This window comes from Chelmon rostratus, chromosome 5, assembly GCF_017976325.1.
Source record: "Chelmon rostratus isolate fCheRos1 chromosome 5, fCheRos1.pri, whole genome shotgun sequence".
NCBI classification, from domain to species: Eukaryota; Metazoa; Chordata; class Actinopteri; order Chaetodontiformes; family Chaetodontidae; genus Chelmon; species Chelmon rostratus.
The window spans coordinates 9,483,092-9,501,535 of NC_055662.1; the positions used below are offsets into that span (position 1 = coordinate 9,483,092).

The window sequence follows — 18,444 nt, forward strand, 5'->3', positions numbered from 1 at the left end:
CTTTGGTCCACAGAGAAACAGCTCCACGACCACCGGCGGCCTGAAATGACATTTGGTACAAAATCGAGCTGACACAAAATGTTTGAGGCCAATACCAACATCTGAATGTGAGTGTTAAAAAAACATCACATGACGATATCTCAACTGATTTTCCCTACTTTCACATAAGAACACAAACATTTTTAAGGATAACCTCAACCTCAATTCTGTCACTGAAGAACCGTGAACCAAGAGATTCGACTGTGATTCCACTTGTAAAACACTCTGAGCTGCATTTGTGCATGAAAGGAACAATATGAATACAATTTATCATCATCAAACTACATAATGTAGACGCTGCTTCTAAATGAAACAAACACACATCTGCCAACTCTGTACTATAATGAAATCATACCTGCTCATATGTCAGCTGGGCTGATTTAGCTATTGATATATATTGATTAATGTCATAGATGACTATATATGCATAAAGCAAGTGGTTATGTACCATATATGCATGTATATTTGTCTACATACAATATATACAGTGTGTTTAGATTAATATTTCACAAAGAAAGGTGCATGTTAAACAAACTGTAGACACACGCACACACACAGTGAAGTACCAGACACGTAATTACCAAAACCCATCTGTTCCTTATTTATTTTTCACTTTCTTTTCCTCAAAAGCAAATTTTCAGCTTTTTCTTTTTCTTATAGAAAATGGAAACAAAAAATTGGCTTGTACAAACATTTAAAAATGACTAACAGCAAAATAAACAAGAGATGAACAAGAGAAGAAAAAAGAAATGAAGGAAGAAAGAGGATAAATCCTCCCTGTGGACTTGTGTGTGTGTGTCTGCCTCAGTGCTGCTCTCCACACCGTGCAGTAAGTTACAGCAGTGAACAAGCTTTCTAAGCTCACACTCTCCATTTATATATACACACAATGAACTGGCAGAGGAGTGCATCACTGCTGCTGTAGACAAAAAGCCTAAACACAAGTGAATCTTCTTAAAGTACACGGAGGTGTTGTTGGGTTTCATGACCTTTGAAACCTGTTAAAAAGTCAAGTTAATGGATGTCAGACAAACTTTTCCCCACTCAGTCCCAAAAAACAAATGTCTTAGCAGTGGTTTTTGCCTGGCAACAGAGATAAACATAAAGACGGGTACAGCAAAGAGAATCTGGTTATTTCCCTGGTCTGATGAAACCATCTCAGGAACAATAAGACAATCCTGCGATCGCATGTTTAACTGAGAAACCATTTTTGTTGGATTTAATGAGCACAAAAGCTGCACCAGATGTTGTGAGCAGAGTTGATAATGTTTGTGAAACTAGACATGATGGAGAATTTTGTTACCTCAGAGGCCTGCGTACAGATTTGCAAAGACAAGTGGGAGACACTGGCGCTCAGGAAGGCTGACATTAGCATGATTCCCTCAAGCAGCTGATATTTACAATCAATCTGTTTGGACTGTGGCACAAGTTTACAGTAAAAGAAGTTCAAAAAGTTTAGAGAAACGTGTAGACCATAGGATTAATTGTTCAGGTTTTGTGTATTTAGAAGAAAATAACTGCTTTCCTGCATTTCTGCATGTTTTCTTCCTAAATACCTGCAGACGAGCAGGAGGAGATGACAATAAGGTTAACAGTGAACATAATATAATCTGAGACGTTATGATAAAGGTTAAGCTCTGCCTGAAAACTGAGTTTGGTGCTAAATTCATTCATTCAACACATTATAAACTTTTTAAGCACACTCATAGATTCTTGGTTGACAAAACAGCTTCAAAAGATTTGATTATCTTGATTTTAGAGGCGCTGATGAAGTTTGAGTGACAAAATGGATCATGGATCATCACGTAGAAGACTGTGACTTTGACTACAGCTGTTTAATAATGGCGTCTAGTATGGACAGCTTAGACTGATGTCTAAAAGAATTGCAGACCAAGATGTGACTAATCCATGTCACTGTGCAACTACAAGGGATTCCTGCACTGCCGCAACATCTGTTTTTTTTTTATTCAGTCTGATATTATGTGAATGTTTGGCAATTTCTTTTTCTTTTTTTTTTATTTAAATTCAGTCACAATCCAAAGTGTGGCTGCTGTGCTTCCTGTTATTTTAACATCTGAGCTGCTAAATGTATTCTTTGACTTTCATATGGATGCTTTTGTGGGTTACAATCAGCTGCAATGTGACAAAAAGGCTAACTTTTTTTCAAAAAGTCTCAGATCCCTTCTGACTCCATTTCCCAGAGGTCCAGCCTGTATTTTCAGTATAGAAATTACATTTCCAGAGCTGATGTAAATTTTGTTATCTTTTTCCACTGTGGCTTCACATTTTGGTCTTAGCATCGTCACATTTAAAGCCAGCGAGTTTTCTCAACACTTCACTCGTTGGCGGTTTCAGTTAAGATGTATCATCATCAACCTTTAAAAACCCGATTGAACCTTCGTCTGGATGTCCTTCGTTTCCTTCACCTTGCACATACAGGTGTGTGGATATTTCTACACATAAAGGCATCACTTTGGTACAAGCATATTGCTCCTTTACATCCATTCTGATTTAGATTTTTCTTGTATGAGTGTCTCACCTCTGCTTTCTCTCTGAGGAGGGAAACAGACTCGAGAGCGCTTCAACAGGACACACACAGCTGCTGATCCTGCACGTGGCAGGACTCGGACCTGTGACCTTTCCATCACAGTCTCTCTTAAGTTTGTCTTTTGAAGTTCATGATTAGGAGTGCAGGAGAGGTGCATAGGCCAGAGAAAACACATTTAGCAGGAAAAAAGACAAAATGACAGTTCAAACTGAAGTTGTGATAAAAAAAAACACTAAGCACCCACATTTCCCCAGTGAGCGACAGCACTGAGAAGTCCAAAGGGACTGGCTGTTATTGAAGTCCTCAAAAAAACCACTCAGGATGTGCTCTGCAGCCAGAACAGTGTTTCAAGCTCCTCAAGTGGAGGAAAGCAGTCAGAGTTTACCCGAACTGAGCAGAGCCGGGACGAACCAGATCGGTTTCATGATGAGTTCAAGTGTGTATTTGTGTCAGTCTTTGTGTGTGTGTGTGTGTCAATCTGTGTGTGTGTGTAGCAGTGCGTGCTATTTGTTGCGCAGCAGCTCCAGCTGGTCCTGGTATTCGGTGAACAGTCTCTGGAATCGCAGGTTTTCACCGATGACAGGTAAAACCTCCCGCAGCAACTCCCGCTTACGCAGACCCTGAACACACAGAAAACAATGACAACAAACAGTTAGCAACAAGTCCGCAGCCGGTGGTGTGGCGGCAGAGCCAGCTGTGGCTCACATATTAGCTTGAAGAGATTTGTTTGCACAGGTCAAAACAGGACTGCAGTGTTCACAATATGATAAAGCATGAATGATGCAGTACAGGAAGAATTATCCGATTAGTTTATCAAGAACAAATCCATTAACAACATTTCTGATAATCGAATAATCGTTTCATTAGCAAAAATAGCAAATAATTGCTCTAATGGTGTTTTTCTGATTTGTTTCCTTTAGTAGCTACAGTCAGAGATATACACACATATATTTCAGTTGTCAGATGACTGCATGATCATCAGAGCATGAGATTTTAAATGAATGAGCAATAACTTTGTTAGCAGTAATGAAAATCAAAAAGAAGAGATCAGAGACAGAGCCACAGGAGGCAAAACAGCGTTAGACAGGAGGAAGATGTGGACATTGACTTTTTTGATGTGTGGAAGGGAAACTTTGTGAAAACAATCAGAAAAGTTTTAAGCCGACAGTGGAGGGTCATACCAGAGTGGTGGGCTCCCAGGCTGTAGCTGCTGATTTGTGGACAGGGCCCAGCAGCTCCTTACAGAGCTCTCTGAGACGATACTCTGAGCCTGGAAGGACAGGGACAGGGACAGTCTCAGTATCAAACTGTTGGTGTTTTATTACTCTCGTCGGTCAGTATAGTGATCGTGAGGTACCTTCGTTGACGAGGAAGCGGGCATAGATGAGCAGCCAGTAGCGATACTCCTGCGCTGACTGCAGAGTCAGAGCAGACGCCAGCTGGTTCTCCAGGAATGCCAGCGTCATGCTCTGTTGCAGGTGGTGAGGGGTGGAGGAGAGGCGGGATGCCAGACGACCAGCACTGCGGGGACCACCGAGATTTTTTATTTGCTGCTTTTTCATATTTTATCTAGAGTATGAACTGGTGGTAAGACAGGGAAATGAAAATATCATTGTCTTACTTAAGGTTGCGTCCCTGCATGACAGCCAGTGGCCCTGAGGACACAGGTGCATCATGGGTAGGCAGGCAGCTCCTAAAGTCAGCACACTGGACCAGAGAGTCTCCTTTATCTGCTATCAGAGTCCTGAGAGAGACAGAGTGCAATTGTTATATTGGAAATCATTTAGTTAGTGTCCCCGATGGATGTCTTGCAGTTTAGTTACGTATTCACCGCAGCATCAATCACTACAATAACTTCATAATATAACCAAACTCATCATCAGTGTTATTAGTAGCAGCTGTGTCAGTGTTTCTTGGTCAGACTGTGTTTCCACTCTCTAGTTTCTCACCATGTCTCCAGTGACAAGCTGAAGCAGTAAGACTTCCCGTTGGACAGCCCAATGACTGGAACTCCCTGCTGAGTCAGCAGAGACTGAGAAACTGTGATGTCAGCACCTACAGACAAACAAAATGTTGTTAGGAAGAGCAGCATGACTGTGATGAGACACACACACACACACACACATATATATGTACACCACTATTATGTGGTTTGATACCATCTTCATGTAAAATCTCACAGTCATCAACTAAACTCTTTTTTTTTTTAAATCATGTGTTAAATATATTTTTAAAGGGATCGTTCAACATTTCAGAATACATATTTATTTCCAGGGGGAGTTTATTGGAATATGCTCGTGTCTCACCTGATAAAATGGTCAGCAGAGACTCGTTCTTCACTAGAGCCTTCTGTTTCTGAACGTCCCTGCACACAGACAGAAAACACAAAGACACATAACGTTACATGAAAACCCTCGACTGAAACCGCCTCTCCATCAGCCGGGATGGAAGAAAACAACTAAACATGGACGTCAATTTAAATCAGTGTTTCTCTCAACATATAAATATCTGGAATTCTTATAAAAGATTATGCTTTGAATCTGTTTACACGGGTGGGAAAATAACAGATCAAGTCTAGAAAAATCAACCATGTGACATTTCTAACAGAATATATGAGCACTGACCAGACGGACAGCGTCGCTCCAGCGGTCAGAACCATGACGAAGTGGGCGGAGCAGTGCAGAGCTGACGCAGGGGTGGCCAGCTGGATGGCCGGCAGGAGCCGCCGCCCACAGGAAGAGAACACCGACAACATCCTGTCCTGACAGGCGACGGCGAGGACGTCACTGTGGAGGAGGAAGAGCAGGAAGAACTGGTTTAGTGTAGTTCATTTGGTTATATATACAACAATAATAATTAACCTTATATGAAACAGTGTTATTCCACAGTGGTGCGAGTGAAACAATTCAAGTACAAAGACGAGCTCTATCCATTTTCATCACAACGAAGACATGTCAGCGGAGGCTTCTACCTGCTCCCCGCTGCAGTGACCACCGAGCTGGGCAGCAGTGTGTTCCAGTCCCGTCCATCTCTGGAGCATCGCAGCTGGCTGAGCCTCGAACCTGCGACCACCGATACCTCGTTCTCCACCTCCAGGAACACTGACGGCTCCATGCTCACCTACGCACACGCACACACACATACAAGCATTCCACTTGCAGTTCAACAGGTCTGTGAAAAACAGTCTCATCCTGACATGGCATTAATACGGGTGGTCTATACAAAGTGACCTTCCTTAATTTGATCTGTCTGAGCATATCATAACAGGTGGTGACACAAAAATATCATTGAGATGCATGAAAATTGTTTCTTCTCTCTTTCAAGATGATGTGCAATTTTTGTTTGTTAAATGTTAAACTATCATCTGAACAAACTTTAAATAGGAACATCAGGAATTATGTGTGGGAAGAGACAAAGAAGACAAGAGACTTTCACAAACAGATTCTGTTCATGTTGTTGCAGTTTCTACTGGTTACCAACAGAGGGAGGTATATATAAATAATCATGTCATGGTTTATTATTGAAAAGAGGCAGAAGTTTGCATTTTAGTTCTAGTAAGAATACAAAATGCTTTTCAATCATTTTATCAATTTCTCTTTGGAGATTGATAAAGTATCTATCTATCTATCTATCTTCGCTTGCAATCACACCACTTGGCCAGTTAAAACACACAATCCAAGCAGTCAAACATTTAAAAATTATTGCTTTGCTTTAAAAACAAATGGCAATTGTTACTGTCAGTATTACACTCTGTAGGTGATGAGGTGGGGGAAAGGGAATATATAGTAGGTGCAATTCAAGATGAGGAGCAGCTCCACAGCGAGCAGCAAACTGTACTTAAAAAGCGGGTCTGTTTCAAAAACGGATTCAGAGAAGAGCGTGCACACACGCGCAGAGTGTGTTACCTGCAGACTGAAGGCCTTCTTTATACTCGGTGTTGGTAGTTTGAGAGCAGCTGCAGCAGCTGGAGGAGCTGCCACCCTGCTGGGCTCCTTCTCTGCTGGGGGAGTTATCTGACAGGAAGAGTAGGGACAAAACCTCTTTTATTTCTCTATTCCAAGGACGTCTGTGCTCCAGGAGCTTTTACAACACATTTGTAATCCTACTTGCTATTTAATTCTTAGCCCTTTTTTTCAAAGCTGTTAGATTTGAAATATTTCTTGTGTAAAATGTATCAAATGAAAAAGAGGATTTGACTGGAACCACAGAGACAACAAATATTCCCACAAACTAAATATGTTCTTCCTTTTGTTTATCAATGTTTTTCTAAATGAATTGAATGGATCTCTTGGAATTGAATGACGTATCAGATCACTGACACTCTACCCGTTCATCTTTTCCCTCCATCTCTCTACCTGAGTGAAGGGCTGGGCAATAGGAGCAGCCATCTTGTCTTTCCTGGGCCGACCCTTCTTCCTCTTCTCCACCACCTCTCCTCCGTCCATCAGCAGCTCGGGTTTCCTCTTGCTGAACGTCAGGTTTTTGTTGATGGCGGCCATCTTGTCCTCGCTGTCGCTGCTGGTGTCCTCTTTGGATTTTATGTCTTTCAGGGCGGAGATGTTATCTTTTTGCCTGTTGGACCAAAAGAAAAGTCAACACTTTCCATGTTGTCCAACTTGCGCATCTCAACTGCTTCACTTATACCGAGTCAGGCACCTGTCTAGAGGTGTGAGTCCAGTGGTGGAGGAGATGACGGCTGTGACCCCCGGCGTGGCCTTTGACCTTTCTGTGAACCTGGAGTCCAAAGCTTTCATTGGCTCAATCTTGGAGGCTGAAGTGAGCAGCAGACATGGCTTCACCCTGAACCATGAGGAAACCAGGAAAGAAGAAGAGAAGGAGGGAATGAGGAGAAGGAGAAGCAAAAAGACACGGCTATAACATCTCAAAAAAAACAAAAAAACAAAGAGGGTGGAACAGAAAAGTAACAGCTTGCTCTCTGCTTGTACCCATCCTTGTTGTCCTCCAGGCCCTTGGCAGCACTGCTGGGTGGAGGCGAGGTGAGCATGGGGTCGTGGCTGGGCCTCAGCCCCAGAGAAGAGGCCTGTCCTGGGCTGGAGTCGGAGCTAAGCTGCGAGGTGAGCTGGTTGGACATGGAGGAGCCAGAGGGCAAGATGGGAGCGCTGTTGAACAGAGCCGGCGAGAAATCCCTGCAGACAAAGAGGGACAGTGATCCACTGCTGTTTTTATATGTTTTCTATACTACAGCGACTACTGCTAGAACATGAGCTGGGGGTCACTCTGACTCAAGTAGAGGTCTTCAAGAGTCCTCTCAGTTCCTGGTAACTAGAAGAGACCGTTATGCAACCCGGGTCAGGCCCGATCAATATTATATTCAGTCTAATCAGATCTGATCTGACAGATTCCAGTCCTGGGTCTGTGTGTGAGTATTTCTGATACCCCAGTAATATTCAACCTCTGTCAGCTCTGATCACGTGGTGTCATCATCACCATCATCATGATCATCAGGAGAAAAGTATGTTCTTTGAGGAACGGAGTGAACTGTGAAGATGTACTGCTGCTGTTATCCACTTCTGCTGCTCATTAACTGCTTGTGCATCATGCTGCTGCCTCTCTCTGTTGGGTCCTGTCATAGTCTGCCACGTTTCGGATCAGGTCTAATTACCCCTGAGTGAATATCAGACCTGTTGGGGTGGAGAGGTTTGACTTTTTTTCTTTTTCTAGGAGTGCAGGCAGATCTCTCTCCTGGCATTTAACAATCGTCAGAAGCAGCGTTATTTTGTTTCTCTTTCAAATAAGGATGCAGGTTCATCAGGCTTAACACACTTAACAACATACACACTGAATTACATGACAGCCTCTTGATGTGAGGCATGGTTGCTGGCTGGAGTGAAAGATGAGCTGTACAAGGGATTAAACAGCCTCACTTTTCTTCACTAACGGACAATGTGTGCTTTGCTCCACCCGACGTCTCCTTTACCATTTTTAATATCGTGGATGTGTCTAATATCTGTTGTAATTTACTGATTCAGCTTTTAATGTGGTTTTAGTTTTTGTAGTATCCAATGCCCTTGCTTTTCCAAACAATATTCCAGCCACTCTGTCCACCGGTGAAAATCCGGTGTTTTCTTACCCTGTGTCCAGCTGAGCGATACAGAGCGGTGTGATTCGTCGTCTGCCGTCTGCGGTTCTTGTCTCCACCTGCTTCTTCAGAAGGTTCTGCCAGACGACAAAAGAAACATCCAAGAAATTTAAGCTCCAAGGATATCATTGTTTTGTTTAGCTTTCGAAAATGGAGCTCTGAGAAAAGAAGAGCACACCATAAATATGGATCTACTAAATCACTGATACTTGAATATGTGCTGGTATCAAGTTGGTCTATATCATGTGTTCTCCTATGTTTGACTTGACTATTTCTAAAACAATTTCATGGACTGTATTTAGTCTCTGTATCAATAAATTCTAGATGTCTTTTCCTTGCAAAATGAATCTTAAATTACTGCAGATTTCTGCATTAATCCATGCAGGGTCCATAACTCTGCTGGATGTTACATTTCAGTTTCCCACCTTCCTGATGTCCTCCAGAGACTCTCCGTTCATCATGCTGTTGAGTTTGGGGGCTGAGGATTCAGGCCCAGCACTGCGTGGTCCTGAGTTGGCCTGGGCCGAGTTTTGTCGCTCTTGCTGGTATTTGAGCATCTCTGGGTTCTCTATGATGGTGGTGGAAAGCTGAGCCTCTGTGCTGGTTATGGCCAGACTCTTACCGTAGATGTTCTGGTGGATGCTGTTCTGTACGACAGATGAAGACAGAGAAGAGGTTTGATTGATTGAACGGGCTGAATGAAAACAAGCATACAGGTTGGGAACTCATGACATACAGAAGAGGAGACTGACTTGACTGAAATGATGCTGAGTCCAAAACATGATCTAGGGGTAATTTGTTTTATTGAGGAAATAAACTATTTTTTGGCTTGTGTGCAGTCAGTACAGTCAGATGAACAGAACACGATGAGCCAGATGCCACATGTGACTCCATGATGTGTGTCTAACCTTCTCTTCCTCGCTCAGCGGGTCTCCCAGTTCATCCAATGAGAAGTCCAAATAGGCCACAGTGCCATCCATTGAACACACCAACATCCCCAGACCTGTCAGAGTCCTGACACACACACACAAAACATGTATCAAGCTAAGAGATACAGAGGGGTGTACAAGTGATGTCTTATAATCTTCTTCATTAGCATAACACCATGGAGAGTCAGCCTTCTCCCTGTGGCCAACTGTGGCACTGCAACAGAAAATGTCCTGACAATCCACAGATTGTCTGTAAAAACAGACATTTGCAAACAAGATCAAGGGATCACGGTTTCTATTCAGAATGAATTAAACCATGAAGATGTTTAAATTTGTAAAACTGTCTCAGAACTTGAAGGAGCAGTTGTTATGTGAGTGATGGCACATTAATGTGAAGTCTCAGTCACAAGCCAGCCAGCTCAAGGAGGGCGACACTAATGTGTGGTTGACCACATAATGTCTGTCTAAAACTCACCAGGAAATGTCCATGATCGATTTATCAAACAGATCATGGATGACCACCAGGGGGCGCTTCAGAGAGGTCAGCTGAGGGGGAGAAACAGACAGCCAGCATTAGTACTGTTGGGAACCCTTCATATGTTTATCCTCTACACAGTAAGGAAAATGGGGTTATTTTAAGGCCATTTAAGAAAGGTTGATGGGTAGGCTTTATTGAAACCACTGACACCTCTGACATCTACTTTTTTGTCTCTGCAAAAATGAAACAAAAATCTCTCGGCTCAGTGAAATAAAGACAAATGAGAGAGTTGTTATATTTCCTGAGATGGATTATCTCTGTGGATGCGTTTCATACTCAATAGATCAAACACTGAAAAAGACTTACATGGCTGACCATTTTCTATCCAGTGTAAAAGAAAGTGAAGCGTGAACTGACCCAGACGGAGAGCGATCGGTCTTTGCTGCCGACAGCGCAGCAGCAGTACGGACAGCTGGGTTTTGGAGAGCTGCCGTTCTTCTGCTTCTTCTTAAAGATCTTTGGGTTGAATTTCTACAGAGAAAGAAACCAGATCCATGGCTACACAGACAGATTTTGCGTGAATTATGCATTTAAAGGCTGAACATGTGGCTACAACCTTACCACCACAGTGACTGCTTTACGGTGGCCCACAAAGTCCATATTAGTCTTCCAGCCGTCTCTCTCCACGATCTGAGCAGTGGGACCAGAGTTGTTCATGGCGTGAGCCGACACCAGGTACTGACCGTCTGGAGACCAGGACAGACGCAGGACGTGGGTCGTACCACCGCACTGAGACACGGAGAGAGAAGAGAGAAAGTTATTCAAACCCACAGTGGTGAAACTGCACATGTCGCAGAACTGGCAGGAAAACAAACAGACATGTGACAAATCAAAAGACCTGAATAAATGCATGAAATTACATTATAAGTCCAGATGTTTCCATGTAACAATGCCATAACAATGTCAACCACGTGCTCCCACAGAATCATAACACACGGCTGACAGCGACTGACCTCGCTGAAGGGTTTGGTGATGTTGGCGTCCATCTGCCAGTCCACTGTCCTCCACACTTTGAGACTGTGGTCATCGGCCTGGGAGGCAATGTACTTCCCCACTGGATCCCACGTCAGACCTTTAACCAACCCAGTGTGTCCCCGCAGACACGTCACCATCTCTGGAGAGACAGAGAGGACAGAGACATTGATGACAAGCTGACAAGAGAGAAATGTCTTCCTGCTATGAGCAGGATATGCTGGGTAGTGTCAGGGGCTCACTTTTAAGAAACAAAAAATAACAGGGTCAAGGTCAAGTGGGGCCGTGCAAAATGTTGTATTATTATAAATGCTTCTTTTAATTCCGTGTTTGGATTGGTTCATGTTTGCATTTAATGAGTTATCCATTTCTTTTCAGCTGTGATGCTAACGACAGGGTGAGGTCTGGTTTCAGTGTCTCCTACCTGGAAATTTGCGAGCATTCCAGATGACGATGGTGTTGTCCACGCTGCAGGAGGCCAGCCACACGTCATGAGGAGACCACGCCACATCCATCACATCTGCAAACAAAGCACACGCAATGAAATCACTGCCTGAGTCAGGAGACGTGTTACTGTGTGAGTTTTTGATCTCTGGTAGCGCTATGGACTGGTTTTTCTATGAGTGGGTCACCGTTTTGCTTATCTTGTGCACACACACAAGGACGCACATTCCTGCCAATGGTTTCACACTGTTTGACTGATCTAGACGTGGTGGCAAGACACCAAGATATGTAACAATAGACCAGCAAAGCCAGGGAAGAACAGCGAAAGCTGGTAAACATGAAAGCAAACAATGCTGGATTTAAAATACTGTAAATCTCTAGTATGGCTTTGCAAATGTATTATGAGGAAAGAAATGCACTGGACACATGTGAGGATTCACACAATGCATTATAGTGAGTAACATGAATGTATACATAACTTACTACACATCAAGACAGTCTCTGATGTGTAAATGTGTTTGTAGGTATGTTGTTGTGTACCTCTGTGTTTTTGTGTGTTTTCAATGTACTCTTTATGCAGGGGTGGATCTAGAAAAATATATATGGGGTGGCGAGAAGGGGGCAGGCGTTTTTGAGGGGTGGCAACATATGACAGATGTATAGATACTGAATTTAATAGTTTGATGAAACAGGATGTACACACTACATACGGGCACAGGCTGCCATTTACAAACTCATAAAGACAAACTTAATCTCATTTGAAGTTTCATGTGAAACACTTCACACAGCACAGTACTTATTATTAGGAGATAGAAGTATGGTAACACTACTGTAGATGGGGCATTATCATGGGAAAGGCATTAAAGGAAGCAAACAGTTTTTGACTGTGTCAGAGTGGCAGCGTTGCAGGCAGCATTTGTACAAGAAGAAACTATTCAGAGAAAAGCTTACCCATGAAGATCAATGGACTGAGCTGTACTAAGGTGAGCATAAATACACTGTGTGGAAATAAATAGGTCCCGGCACTGGACATCACTTTTATTCTTTACTGAGAACACGCATTCTCTCCATTTCTCCCTCTGTAGCTTGAACATTTTTTGATAGATGAGGTGTTTACTGATTATTTTGATGTTTTTGTGAGTTGGTTCATACAGGGCCTTTCTGGACAGTTTTATAATGTATATACAAAAGAAGATACATTAAAAAACTACAACACTGCTTCCTGTTCAGCTGGATTTATGCCATTTACACCAGTGTTAAATTTGAAACTTTTTTTCTCACACTAGGTTTTATTAAAGGTGATATCAGATTTTCTCAGTTGCCAAAACAAAGATAGAAAAACAGAAAAAAAAGAAGAAAAAAGTGCAGACATTGGAGTTTCTCAATCGTAAATGTCTAATTCGTCATTGCAAATTGGGGTGGCACAGCTTTGTTTTAGCCACCCTATGCCACCCTGGTAGATCCGCCCATGTCTTTATGTATTTTGTAGATAAGTTGTGTGTGCACACATATTGAGGTGTGTCATGTGCGCATCTCACCTCCAGTGTGGTTCCTCAGGATGGTGACGCACCGCCACTGCTCCACATTGGCCAGTTTACTGCTTGACCCGAACACTGTGCTCGGGCCGATGAATCTACCAACAAAAACACAGATGTGGTCAAAATCAAACACCTCTGACTATTCAAAACACAAACAGCACAAACCTTAAACATTTCACTGAAATTTACATCCCTGTCGGTGGTGGAAAATAACCAAAAATTGATCTAAATATGCAACTTTACTTTCTAAAGTACATCATGAGTATTTTCACAGTATTTGTGCGTGTGTCTGTCTATACATACGCAGCTCTCTTCCACACCATGACCAGCTTGTCGTCTCCTCCTGATGCCAGGTACAGCCCGTTGTTCGACCAGCGCACACAGTTCACACATGCTGCAGAGACAAACACTGTAACTGTTCACTACGGTCATAAATATAACTTGCATCATGAATTTGTGCCGACAAGGCTGTCTGTTACAGTGGCCACTAATGTCACCTGCATTGCAAAATGATCTCCCTGTTAATCTGTTTGTACATTTATTGTGTTCTTGCACACTGCAGCAGCTTGTGTGGTGTCAGTCGTAGTGTAGGACAGGTGAGGTCATTTTAATCTGTTTTGGTGCCTGTTTGTGGGAAAATAGAGAAGCAATGTTTGCCTGCATGTTGAATTGAGTTTGAAACTTCTGGGAAGATATTTGGCAGGTCAGAATAAGTCAGGACCAGAGAGCGACAACATCAACACTAAAAAAGAGAAATGCAATTCATGTAATTTTTTATAGAAGTTGTCTAAATCCACAGTAGCAGTGTTTCTTTGAGTGTTTTTTTATGCCTTCCTTCCTGGAGTCTTCTTTACTCTTAACTGTTAATCAATAATGATTGAGCAAGTCCCCACTATGAGAGTCAGGGTCTGTTTAGGGGAATACAGAGCTACTGCTTTTACTAATTAAGTAAAACATCAATAAAACCATGCTATTTTCTTCTTCTGTGTTTCTCATGGATGTTTCATTGATTTTCTGGTGTCAATCAGCCTGTAGCCAGCTTCTGTCTGTGTCTTTGACAGGACGGCTGGTTATAAAGACAATAACGGCACTACAGAGGTTGGAGTCAGCAAGGATTGAACAGATGGATGCTTCGGTAGTGCTTTCATGCTGTCCACATCTCACATCTGGTGGGAAGACTGCGACTTTAAGTAGAACCAACAGTCGTATCGGTGGAATAAAAATGTGACATGTAACTGCCCTTTTAGTGATAGTGGCTACAAAGAATGCATATTTATGTATTTTTTGTAAGTCATGTATCCCACATGCACTCAGGTTTTACAGACACAATCTTTTATCTACTTTTCTTAAAGATGCCTCAATTAAAGTTTGTGTATTGTATTTTATTTACTTGAAACATTTAAACTGTCTGTGCCATTATGTGGTCTCTGTGTGTGTTTTAATGAACTGCCGGAGGGTCCATTTTGTGTAGAATGAAGTTCTATAGGCGTGTAGAGCCTTTTTAATGTGGCATGCTGACAGTAGTAAAAAGCTTCCTTCAGCTTCCTTTCTGAAGTCAACAGTGGAACTGAGTCTCATGGTTGATGTTACACACAGCAGTGTGCAGCTACATGTGTATCACCTGTAAGAACAATATTTTCTGTAGCCTCTTTATTGAGCTCTACTCTACCACAGACTACTTTCCTTGTATGTTCCCACCCAGCCACTATGAGGACCAGCCTCTTGTCCTACCTATGATGGTTTGGTAGTTAGTGTAGTTCTAAAAACAGAGAGTGGCAGATAATCCAACCATTTTTTCTCTGCAGAAGCGGCAGCAGCAGTGTTTGTTACATTTTGAAACTGTATGTAAAGTTGTATAAGTTTTAGAAAGAACAGCATATGAAAAGCAGCGGTACCTGCTCACAAGGATGTATTCATCAACAAAAATATCAGTTAACCAAACATTTCAACATTCAACAGGCTTATTTGAAGCAACATGAAAACTAATACAGATACGGCTGATTACCGAGGTGATTGTCCATCTGGCAAAGCATTTTGGGAATATTCTCGTTCTTCTCGTCCTCCTCTCTAAGAACTGGCGCCATGTTCCAGATCATCACCTTGCCAGAATCCTCTCCTGAAAACAAAGCCAATATTTGAAAAAAAATGGCAACAACCCATACACCCCTGACTTAATGTTTCATAACGGAATGATAAAGACATCTTTGTGTATTCATCTAAAACCTCTTCTGAGGAATGAAAAAACATGTTATGGGCAGCAAAATAAATCTGAGGCTGTAGGTGGACATTTAGTTTGGTGTGAGACAGATTCAGAAGTGGGCGTTTTAAAACTCACAACAGTTCAGTAATACATCAAGGACTGCACACAATCAGAAGGACAAATGTCCATTTCAGAAGACAGAAGCGGATTCGGTGTATTGGTCTTACCTTGCCCACCGGTTGCAAATTTTGTCCCATCGGGGTGGATGTCGACGGAAAATATGGGTTTGCCTGTGAAACACATATGTTAGCATCTAATGATATTTATCAATACTACTAACACTACTACCACTACTACTAATAATAATAATAATGTTAAAAATACAGAACATTGATGTCTGTCAACAAGACGCACACTGGAAAACATTTCTTTCAGTTGAATGTTTTGGAAAGTGTGAGAGCCCTTGACGTTTGCTTACGTGTGTCTCTATATGTTATTCCATTGTGATTATTGTTTTCAGTGCGGAAATGTCAAAAGACGCTTTTCTGTTTTTCATCATTAGAAACCGACAATCATTGAGTTTTGAATGTTGGTCAGACAAAACAACACATCTGAAAATGTCACAATGGGTTCTGAGAAATGAGCAAGTCTCACTATTTAATGAAAAAAATGATGAACTGATGAACTGTTTTTAATTTGTGGGGCTGCAACTAATGATTATTTTCATTGTTGATTAATCTGTTGATTATTTTCTCGATTAATCAATTATTGTTTGGTCTATAAAATATCAGGAAGTAGTGAAAAATATGGATCAGTGCATCCCAAAGCCCAAGATGACGTCCTAAAATGTCTTGTTTGGTCCAAACCCCAAAGACGTTCAGGTTACAGCCATAGAGGATTGAGGAAACCAGAAAATACTCAAATTTAAGAGGTTGGAATCAGAATATTTTGACTTAAAAAAAAACCCAACTGATAAATAGATTATCAAAATAGTTGCCGATTGATTTAACATTTGACATCTACTTAATCAATAAATCATTGAAACTCTACTAACTTTAAGATTATCATAAAAAGTATTGACAAATTGATAACAAAAACATAGTAGCAGCCCTACGTTATGTTACTTGACTGCAGCTTTTGTTTCAGTCTTTACTTTTGTCATTTCTCCATGTCTGTAAGTAAATGCTGAAATAAAACATTTTAAGTTACACAGGAAAGAGGAGTTTGCCAGTTGGTTATTTTGAATGTCAAAAGTGGCATTAGTATTGAAAGACAGGTGTGTCTGCTGACTCCGTTTCACTGTAAACCCTGATAGTTATGGACCGTTAGTTCTGATTAAAATGCATGTGAACGTATCACTCGTCCATTTGGTTTTCTGGGATAATTTGATACACAATTGCACATCTGTAGGATGCTTCACCAACTTAATGACTAATCTTAAACACTGTTTACTTTACTCTAATCTCATGACAACAATCGTTAAATCTAGCTGCACCCTCAGTTCAGGCCATTTCCCCGATCGGTTAACTTTCCAAACTGACAGCTTGGACAGTTCACCAACAGATACTCTTTTTTTTGGGCTCCATATCGAATTTGTTTGTTGTCACTAAATAAGATGTGTCTGCTAAAATGCCGTATGGGACGTCAAAAACATCAAACAAGACGTCACTTTAAGACTGCAACTTCAAAATGGATCATTTGGCAGGTTAAGTTAGCTAGCGTGAGAGCATCTGAGCTAGCCGGGGGGGGGGCTAACTAGCTAGCTAGCTAAGGTTAGCAAACACCAATACATTTGGAACAGCGAGGAGTGATATTGATATGACAAAAACACCAGCTGAGTGTTCAGTTGTTGAATTAAGTCTGATATATGAGTGACTGTGAGTGACAAGCAAGTCAAACAAGTCACACAAGTGTCGACCACCACCATCATGTCTCCCTATCAATTCACCCCCCTCCGACAACAAAAGCCCAACTTGGTCCAACAGATTCCTGCACAAGCTTACCGTTGTGGCTCACCCAGCTCGGCTTCAGCAGCTTCATTTTCAAGCCGATTTTTAAATATCCTCCTAACTTATTTTCAACAAGCAATCCATCCAGCGATCAGTTCAGTCGGAGAACTCACGCTATCCCCACTCCCTTTGTCTCAAACTCTGACCGACACTTTGTTGTTTTTGTGATTCAACTCCATCTCTGCAGCAGCATCCCAGACTCACAGAGCCGAGCAGCAGCAGACAGACTGCTCCGGACGACAGGCGAGGTGACACCAGGCAGTTCAGGAAGTGTTTCCGTTATTTTTGACCGCGGACCGGAAAAGCGTTAGAGGCAGCTGTCATAATAATACCGCAAGGAAAGGAACTTTTTTAAAGATATAATTCAAGAAAACGGTCGGTACCATGTTTTCATTGATTTAATGTCCTTGTTTACTGATATCATTTAACCTTGAGTCCAATATATATATAAAATTTGTAACGTTGGTGTAAAATGGTCTTGTACTGTTTTTATTTTGAAAAGTCATAGACATTGTAGTGCGCAAACTCAGAATTTAAAAGTATGAGGAGGCAGTGGGCATTGCGTTGGTGTTGTAAGTAATTTTTAATAATATTTGCTTTGAATAAACACGTGAGACAGTTAGACAGCTAATGAGAATACCAAACATGTTTTTTTTCTTTTTTTTTGCCATTGTTAACAAATGCAGGTGTTATCTTCTTTCTGTAGACACATATCTCCACTTGTGTTTACTGCTTTTTGTAAACTGAGCCTGATCTTGTCTTTGGATTGTGGCGCTGCAAAATCTTTCTAATCAAATTTCTGTATTTTCCTGGAACATTTCACATTCGAGGAAATGAACTTAAGAACAATTAATTCCAAGCCAAATTGTGTTGACTGTTTTTCAACTTTTTTCAGTAGAAAAGTATATTTTAATAGTGTCTGTTGTGTAATTTCCTTTATCAGTTGTCTTTGTTTCTGTTTTTTTCAGGATTAATTTTATTACTATTGCCATTTTTGTTTAAGGAGGTAGAAAACATTGTAAATAAGCAAGATTTTTGAATTAAAGAATTGAATTGTATTTTCTTTTAATTTAATATTGAATTAAAATAAAAAAAACTTCAAATTAAATACAGACCATTTATTTTAA

The 18,444-nt window shown here is 41.4% G+C and overlaps 1 protein-coding gene across 1 annotated transcript; it reads right to left on the bottom strand.

The window, feature by feature from the left end:
- Positions 1 to 629: 629 nt before the first annotated feature.
- On the bottom strand, positions 630 to 17,525 carry LOC121606401 (protein HIRA). The gene is made up of 25 exons (XM_041936700.1): positions 17,312 to 17,525; positions 15,536 to 15,598; positions 15,114 to 15,224; positions 13,412 to 13,502; positions 13,109 to 13,203; positions 11,551 to 11,646; positions 11,108 to 11,268; positions 10,716 to 10,883; positions 10,512 to 10,625; positions 10,092 to 10,162; positions 9,596 to 9,701; positions 9,113 to 9,334; positions 8,679 to 8,764; positions 7,534 to 7,734; positions 7,244 to 7,387; positions 6,943 to 7,159; positions 6,493 to 6,600; positions 5,559 to 5,707; positions 5,212 to 5,373; positions 4,894 to 4,952; positions 4,537 to 4,642; positions 4,209 to 4,331; positions 3,945 to 4,108; positions 3,769 to 3,857; positions 630 to 3,207 (listed from the first exon to the last, which is right to left on the bottom strand). The coding sequence occupies exons 1-25, from the start codon at positions 17,346 to 17,348 to the stop codon at positions 3,091 to 3,093; spliced, it is 3,060 nt and encodes a 1,019-aa protein (XP_041792634.1). The 5' UTR covers positions 17,349 to 17,525; the 3' UTR covers positions 630 to 3,090.
- Positions 17,526 to 18,444: the final 919 nt, after the last annotated feature.

Coding starts and splice junctions, on each gene's coding strand:
- LOC121606401 (XM_041936700.1), bottom strand. CDS start 17,348: ATGAAGCTGCTGAAGCCGAGCTGGGTGAGCCACAACG. Junction 4,332..4,536: donor AGCTTGTCACTGGAGACATG/GTGAGAAACTAG, acceptor TGTCTCTCTCAG/GACTCTGATAGCAGATAAAG. Junction 3,208..3,768: donor CCTGGGAGCCCACCACTCTG/GTATGACCCTCC, acceptor CTGTGTGTTCAG/GGTCTGCGTAAGCGGGAGTT.